This window comes from Narcine bancroftii, chromosome 2, assembly GCF_036971445.1.
Source record: "Narcine bancroftii isolate sNarBan1 chromosome 2, sNarBan1.hap1, whole genome shotgun sequence".
Taxonomy (NCBI): domain Eukaryota; kingdom Metazoa; phylum Chordata; class Chondrichthyes; order Torpediniformes; family Narcinidae; genus Narcine; species Narcine bancroftii.
Genome location: NC_091470.1, coordinates 227211501 through 227220537, shown reverse-complemented (window position 1 = coordinate 227220537; position 9037 = coordinate 227211501). Strand labels below are relative to the sequence as shown.

At 41.1% G+C, this 9037-nt stretch overlaps 1 protein-coding gene across 6 annotated transcripts in view; it reads left to right on the top strand.

Annotated features, from left to right (window-relative positions):
* The first annotated feature begins 967 nt into the window (after positions 1 to 967).
* LOC138755109 (regulator of G-protein signaling 22-like) overlaps positions 968 to 9037 on the top strand; it is a 158211-nt gene continuing 150141 nt past the window's right edge. For 3 of the 6 annotated variants that reach the window (XM_069920414.1, XM_069920413.1, XM_069920415.1), the window contains exon 1: positions 1403 to 1533. In XM_069920414.1, the coding sequence (XP_069776515.1) occupies positions 1452 to 1533 (82 nt within the window). In that variant the 5' untranslated portion in view covers positions 1403 to 1451. The other 3 variants (XM_069920416.1, XM_069920411.1, XM_069920412.1) reach the window with 2 other exon arrangements.

Sequence of the window (9037 nt, the reverse complement as noted above, 5' to 3'; positions counted from 1 at the left end):
TATGAAATTGTGCCTCTGCCTGTCCGAACCAGACTTCTGGTTGCCACATCCAGAAGACTGGCAGTTTTAGGGATACTGCTGCACTGTCCATTGCTGGTCCAAATTTTTGTTTTGGGCCCATTGAGGTTACCAGTTGTAGCTACTAAAGTCACCGTGGATAAATTGAGAGGAGAGCAACGAGTTGCATTTGAGAGGAAGTTCAAACCAAACTCTGTCGTATGTCCCAATGATGTCACCACGCCGTGACGTCATGACTTTCGGCAGCCAGTTTGCTGGAACTTGTCGTGGTGCTATAGTAGCACAATACCAATCCAATGGGCATATAATTTTCTTGTTCTGTGGCTTTTTTCCCATCTTGAGCCAACTGAATATGGTTCAACGTTAAAACACAGTGAGCAATGCACAGCCAACAAATTGGTGTCAATTTTAGAACCATAGAACATTATAGCACAGAAACAGGTGTTTTGGCCCTTTTAGGGCAGTATGATTAGGCTCTGTTCGTGCCAGTGCCAAGGGTTCGAATCCAGGGCACTCTGTAAGGAGTTTGTATGTTCTCCCAGTGTCTGTGTGGGTTTTCTCTGGGTGCATGAGTTTCCTCCCACCCTGAAATGTTGTTGGTAAAATTGGGCGTTTTTGGGCAGCACTGGCTTTTGGGCCAGAAGGGCCTGGGACAGTGCTGTATGTCTAAATTTGGTCTGTGCCGAACGATTATCCCACTGACAAGCAACTGGACCATACCTCTCCACGCACCTGCCTGCACATAACAAATAATTGGCAATGTTGCTGTTTAAAAACATGTCAATCTGGTTACAAGGGGATTGTGCAAATAGAAAGGCGTCGAGGGTTTTCTTATTTCACCCCCCACCCCCATCCTTTCCTTTAAAACTGTCATGGGCTGCCTTCGCTCGGGAACTTGGGTTGTGATTTGCTCCTTTGTGATGTTTGCCAGTGAGGCGAAAGTGGTGTTGGAAACAGCAGCGAGGGCCGGCGAAGCAAACGATGCGGGTCTTGATGACCGGGCAGACCCAAATGAGCAGCCAGGGTCGGGGAAGTCGGCGTCCGAGTCAAGGGGACGAAAGTTGCGAGGGCATGGTTTGTTGAGTGGGTGGTCCAAGTGTTTGTCTCCATAGCAACCCAGGAAGATACAAAACGACTGCTCCCGTTGGGCGCACGCTCCCAGGTCGCTGAAAACTCGGTCTCAGCCACCGACGTGACAAAGGCCAAGTTGAAACCGCCTCTCTACTCATTTTGTTTATTTTTTTCCTTCTCGGGAAAACTTGGAGCCGGGGCCGTGATTACGGTCATTTCGTTCTCTGCATGAGTTTGCACCGAAGCCGGACTCTGCTGATGCAGCAAGGAAACGTGGCCGACAAATTGTCGACAGGTACGTAGGTGGTGGGCAGGGGAACTGCCCTTTGACACCTGTCCTTTTACACCTGTGCTTCAGCCGAATGAGAGGTGGAAGAATAAGTTTCTCTCCAACTTTTAAAGCAGGAAATATCGTCTTTCATGTTAATGGCACACTTTTACGTGGTGAGTTGGTCGCAGACGCTTGAGTTTGTACAGGAGGGGACCATTTTAGTCCAAGATTGGACTCCCTAAAGATCCTTTCAAAATCTGTTTCCCTTTTATTATTCCCTATCATTCATACTTCACTCTTCTCCAAAGGACCAACATTTTTAATTTGGCTGTTCACTTTCTTATAGAACTTGTTACAAGATCAAACCAGCAACCACAAAGAAGGCATATCACACAGGGGTAAAGATGAACAATTACTTTTATTAACAAAAATTTCACAGTTGCGGTCATAAGGCTCCCATATTTGACAAAATTTATCATAATCATCTCTCATAAGTAATTTTTTTTCTAATGGGAGGCAATATTTTATTTAACTAAACCATTCTTCCAATTTAACAATTTTCCAATTTCCATGTTTTGCTACATATTTTCTCGCTATTGCGGTTGCTAGACTCAAAAATGTCTTTATATTTATCTAATTTTAACTGAATATCTTCATCATACAAATTGCTGAACAAAAAAAAATTCTTGGATCCAATTTAACCTTCACTTTTAATATCTTAAATAAGATAACACATAATGCTTTCCAAAAATATTTTACCTTTTCACACGACCATACAGAATATAAAACAAAATTACCAACTTTTTTTTTTACATCTAAAACATTGAGCAGAGGAATTTTAAATTAAATTTATTCAACTTGTAGAGTGTATAATACATTTGATGTAAAAAAAAATGTATTTATTGTTTTAGTTACACTATTTCCACACAATTTTATCCATATTTCTTCATGAATTTGTATATTTAAATCCTGTTCCCACTTCAGTTTAGTTTTATACAAATCTTTCTTTTCCTTTATTTTTTGTAATTTATTATATATAGTAGTTATAAATCTTTGAATAATAAAAGTATCTGTTATAACATATTCAAATTGGCTATACTCTGAAAGTCCCAAATTCATTCCTATTTTTCCCTTCAAATATGATTGTAATTGATAATATACAAATATTGTATTTTGTGATATCCCATATTTCTCCTTTATTTGATCAAATGCATGTGTTTACCAACTACTACTGTTTACAAACAAACTACTACCGGCAAAAATGCACCCACAACAGGTCCAACCCTCCCCTCCTCATGCACCCCTCTCCACACTAGGCTATTGCCACTCAGGTCTCTGGTTGGTCACTTACCCCCCAACAGTGTCCAAAATGGAATATATGCTATTTGAGGGGAACATTTTGAGGGTAAAAGGAGGATCTTGAATTAACCACCTTTTTCCTTTCCCTCTCATGACTGTCATGCAGCTACCTGCCTCTTGGGTGTAATTGTGTCCCTATAATTCCTGTCCATCACACCCTCAGCTTCCCAAATGATGTGGAATTCATCCAGCTCCAATTCCCTAACATGGTTTGTAAGGAGGTGCAGTTGGGTGCACCTCACAGATGAAATTGTCATGGATACTGTTGGCTTCCTTGATATCCACATTCTGCAAGAGGAGAATGTCCTTGCCCTGGCTGCCATTCCTATTGTCGAGGAAATAGAAAAAAATAGAAGAACCTGCCTCTACCTATGCCTTCTTGCTGAATCCTTTTGTTCTTCAACAGGATAGTCCTTGCCTTACTTCAACTCCTGTACCTTCAGCCTCTGCTTGCCAAAACCTCAAAGTCCCATTCTTACAATGGCCGCTCCCAGTGGTTGCTCCATTTAAACTGCCCTTTCCTTTATTGGCTACAGCTAATTAGCCAATGAAGATATTTAAACAAGCACCTGCCTTTCCTGGTGTCTTTTAATTGATCCTCTTCTCATTCCAAGCCCCACTCTCGCAGCTCCCAACGAGAAATTCCCAACCTGTGCTCTGATTTATGAAGGCTAATGTGTCAAAACCCTTTTTGACTACCCAATCTTTATGTAGCACCACTTTCAAGGTATGATTATTCTACTTCTAGATTTCTCTATTCTGCTACTGAAGTCTGTTTGTTAACCTGGAGTACTTTGATGGGTCTCATTAATCTCTGAGATATTCCAGTTTGATGTGGAAAAATAAATGTCTGCAATATATATTGCTTCATAAAGCCATCAAACTGGAGCAGTCACGTGATGGAGTAGTGGCCGGTCAGGGAATTCCAGCCCTCTCCGGAAAAGTTAAAAAAAACGCACAAAACACAAAGATACAAGAGAAAAAATTAAAACGAAGTAAAAATAAAGGTGAGAAAAAAATGGCAGCAAAGAGAGAAAAGTCAAAAACAACGGGAAGAAGAGAAGAAGAAAGAATGTCAGAAGAAGAAGGTGAAGGCCTTACCTGTCCGAGGAGACCCGCTGCGGAGAGAGAAGCCCGCTCCCTCAGGTCAGTGGAAGTCCCGAGCTCGGGACTACAAAAATGGCTCGAGGAGCCGAGTAAAAGTGCGCAACCGCGCATGAAATAAAAACACACTGACGGGAGGGGGGAGCAGCTGCGGAGTCGATCTCCACAACTGAGAGAGACACCTGCAACACAGCAACAGGTGCAGAACACAGACAATAACGACAACAAGAAAGAAGAGGGTAAAAAGAAAACAAGGAAGCAACAGATGGTCAACCCAGAGGAAGAAGAAGAACAGAAAGAAATGGAAGAAGAGAAAGGCAAGACAATGGATATATCTTTTTTTAAAGAATATATGGAATCAGTGAAAGAATTACAAGAATTTAATGAGATAAAAAGAAGAATTAAGAGTGCAGAAGAAAAAATGAATAAAATGGAAATGGTCATATCAGAGATAGGAAAAAGAGTGGATAATGTGGAAGAATGAGAAATAATCGTAGAAATGGAAGTAGAGGACTTAAAAGAGAAATTAGAAGCATCTAATAAAAAAGTTAGAGGCACATGAGCTGTTAGCTCAGAAGATAGATATAATGGAAAACTATAATAGAAGAAATAATATAAAGATAGTGGGCCTTAAGGAAGATGAAGAAGGCAAGAATATGAGAGAATTTATAAAAGATTGGATCCCCAGGGTCCTAGGAAGACCAGAATTACAGGAAGAAATGGAAATAGAGAGGGCACATAGAACATTAGCCCCAAAACCACAACCGCAGCAAAAATTAAGATCCATTTTAGTAAAATTCTTAAGATATACAACAAGAGAAAATATATTGGAGAAAGCAATGAAGAAAATAAGAGAAGACAAAAAGCCACTGAATACAAAGGTCAAAAAATTTTTTTCTATCCAGACATAAGTTTTGAACTCCTGAAGAAGAGGAAGGAGTTCAATACAGCAAAAACGATCTTATGGAAAAAAGGATATAAATTTATGTTAAAGTACCCAGCGGTACTTAAAATAGTTAGTCCAGGGCAACAAAACAGACTATTCTCGGATCCAGAGGAAGCACGAAAATTTGCAGAACAACTACAAAACAAGCAGAGAGATGAAGACATGTAATGAGAGTAAAAATGACCACGAACTATATATACATATACATACATATACATATCTTTTTCTTTTCTTTGGCTTGGCTTCGCGGACGAAGATTTATGGAGGGGGTAAAAAGTCCACGTCAGCTGCAGGCTCGTTTGTGGCTGACAAGTCCGATGCGGGACAGGCAGACACGATTGCAGCGGTTGCAAGGGAAAATTGGTTGGTTGGGGTTGGGTGTTGGGTTTTTCCTCCTTTGCCTTTTGTCAGTGAGGTAGGCTCTGCGGTCTTCTTCAAAGGAGGTTGTTGCCTGCCAAACTGTGAGGCGCCAAGATGCACGGTTTGAGACGTTATCAGCCCACTGGCGGTGGTCAATGTGGCAGGCACCAAGAGATTTCTTTAGGCAGTCCTTGTACCTTTTCTTTGGTGCACCTCTGTCACGGTGGCCAGTGGAGAGCTCGCCATATACCACGATCTTGGGAAGGCGATGGTCCTCCATTCTGGAGACGTGACCCATCCAGCGCAGCTGGATCTTCAGCAGCGTGGACTCGATGCTGTCGACCTCTGCCATCTCGAGTACTTCAACGTTAGGGGTGTAAGCGCTCCAATGGATGTTGAGGATGGAGCAGAGACAACGCTGGTGGAAGCGTTCTAGGAGCCGTAAGTGGTGCCGGTAGATGACCCATGATTCGGAGCCGAACAGGAGTGTGGGTATGACAATGGCTCTGTATACGCTTATCTTTGTGAGGTTTTTCAGTTGGTTGTTTTTCCAGACTCTTTTGTGTAGTCTTCCAAAGGCGCTATTTGCCTTGGCGAGTCTGTTGTCTATCTCATTGTTGATCCTTGCATCTGATGAAATGGTGCAGCCGAGATAGGTAAACTGGTTGACCGTTTTGAGTTTTGTGTGCCCGATGGAGATGTGGGGGGGCTGGTAGTCATGGTGGGGAGCTGGCTGATGGAGGACCTCAGTTTTCTTCAGGCTGACTTCCAGGCCAAACATTTTGGCAGTTTCCGCAAAGCAGGACGTCAAGCGCTGAAGAGCTGGCTCTGAATGGGCAACTAAAGCGGCATCATCTGCAAAGAGTAGTTCACGGACAAGTTTCTCTTGTGTCTTGGTGTGAGCTTGCAGGCGCCTAAGATTGAAGAGACTGCCATCCGTGCGGTACCGGATGTAAACAGCGTCTTCATTGTTGGGGTCTTTCATGGCTTGGTTCAGCATCATGCTGAAGAAGATTGAAAAGAGGGTTGGTGCGAGAACACAGCCTTGCTTCACGCCATTGTTAATGGAGAAGGGTTCAGAGAGCTCATTGCTGTATCTGACCCGACCTTGTTGGTTTTCGTGCAGTTGGATAATCATGTTGAGGAACTTTGGGGGACATCCGATGCGCTCTAGTATTTGCCAAAGCCCTTTCCTGCTCACGGTGTCGAAGGCTTTGGTGAGGTCAACAAAGGTGATGTAGAGTCCTTTGTTTTGTTCTCTGCACTTTTCTTGGAGCTGTCTGAGGGCAAAGACCATGTCAGTAGTTCCTCTGTTTGCGCGGCAATCGAACAACTGAAAAGTGGCAAAGCAGCAGGTATGGATGGAATCCCCCCAGAAGTCTGGAAGGCTGGTGGCAAAACTCTGCATGCCAAACTGCATGAGTTTTTCAAGCTTTGTTGGGACCAAGGTAAACCGCCTCAGGATCTTCGTGATGCCACCATCATCACCCTGTACAAAAACAAAGGCGAGAAATCAGACTGCTCAAACTACAGGGGAATCACGTTGCTCTCCATTGCAGGCAAAATCTTCGCTAGGATTCTACTAAATAGAATAATACCTAGTGTCGCCGAGAATATTCTCCCAAAATCACAGTGCGGCTTTCGCGCAAACAGAGGAACTTCTGACTGACATATATATATACATATATATAAACATATATACATATTATACATATATATATATACACACACACGTATACACACACGTATACACACACACGTATACACACACACGTATACACACACACGTATACACACACACGTATACACACACGCACGTATACACACACGCACGTATACACACACGCACGTATACACACACGCACGTATACACACACGCACGTATACACACACGCACGTATACACACACGCACGTATACACACACGCACGTATACACACACGCACGTATACACACACGCACGTATACACACACGCACGTATACACACACGCACGTATACACACACACACACATATATACGTATATATACATATATATGTATATATACATACACACAGGCACACCCACGCGCAGGCGGACCCGCGCGCAGGCGGACCCGCGCGCCGGCGCACCCGCGGATGCGCACCCGCACCCGCGGACACACACATATGTATGTCTATATATATATATATATAGACATATATATGTCTATGTATATATGTGTATACATGAATGTATCCGTATTTAGAGGAAAATATATAGAGTATAGATAAGAATTAATAAAGGAATGAAAGGGAATAGAGGGAATAAGGAGGGAATTAAAAGAGTGACCTTTGTTATATATGAAAATTGAAATCTTTTCCGGGGGGGGGGCTGGGTGGGGAGGAGTTACAGTCACTGCAAAATCAGTTGACGTTTGCGAGTGAATTCGCAAATCCAAATGGAGAGGGGAGATGTGGTTGCCCGACAAGAGATAAAGGGCAACTCAGGAGGGGGAGGGGAGAATGGGGTTAAAGAAATTTTAAATAGGAGAATAAGGGAAATGTTTGATGTTTTAGAAATGTTGTCTTATAAAGTGTTCAAAGCAAGAAAGCAGAAATGGATAAGAAGGAAAGGTGATGATGGAGAAACGGAAAGGGAAGATATACAAAGTATGAAATGGCTATGTTGAACTATATGACTTTAAATATTAATGGAATACATAACCAAATCAATAGGAAGAAACTGCTAAATTTACTGAAAAAAGAAAAAATTGATATAGCATTTGTGCAAGAAACACATTTAACTGAATTGGAGCACAAGAAATTAAAGAGAGATTGGGTAGGACATGTAACAGCAGCGTCGTATAATTCAAAAGCTAGAGGAGTAGCTATATTAATCAGTAAAAATGTACCAATTAAAATAGAGGAGGAAATAATAGATCCAGCAGGGAGATATGTAATGATAAAATGTCAGATATATTTGGAGTTTTGGAATCGACTCAATGTATATTCACCTAACGAAGAAGATCAAAAGTTTATGCAAGATATTTTTTTGAAGATAGCAGATACGCAAGAGAACATATTAATAGGAGGGGATTTCGACCTTAATTTGGATTCAAATATGGATAAAACTGGGAAAAACATTAACAGAAAGAACAAAGTAACCAAATTTATAATTAAATCGATGCAAGAAATGCAACTTTTGGATATATGGAGGAAACAACACCCAAAGGAAAAGGAATATTCATATTATTTGGGTAGACATAAAACATACTCAAGAATAGACTTATTTCTGTTATCAGCTCGTATGCAAGATAGAGTAAGAAAAACAGAGTATAAAGCTAGAATATTATCGGACCATTCACCCTTGATATTGACAATAGAGTTAGAGGACATCCCTCCAAGAATGTATAGATGGAGATTAAAGTCCATGCTACTTAAAAGGCAGGATTTTAGAGAATTCATTGAAAGACAAATTAAAATGTACTTTGAAATAAATACGGAATCAGTGAAAGATAAGTTTATACTATGGGATGCAATGAAAGCGTTCATTAGAGTGCAAATAATAAGTTATGTAACCAAGATGAAGAAGGACTAGAATCAGGAAACAGAGCAGTTGGAAAGGGAAATAGTAAATATAGAAAAAGAATTAGCAATGAAGGAAGATACAACTAAGAGAAGAGAATTGGCAGATAAAAAAATAAAATATGAAACACTACAAACATATGGTGGAGAAGAACATAATGAAGACAAAACAGAAATATTATGAACTAGGGGGAAAAACGCACAAAATTCTAGCATGGCAGCATAAGACAGAACAAGCTAAGAAAATGGTATTGGCATCAAGGAAAAAAGACAAACAAATCACATATAATCCAACGGAGATCAATGAAAACTTTAGAGAATTCTATGAACAATTATACCAAACTGAAAACGAAGGGAAAGAAG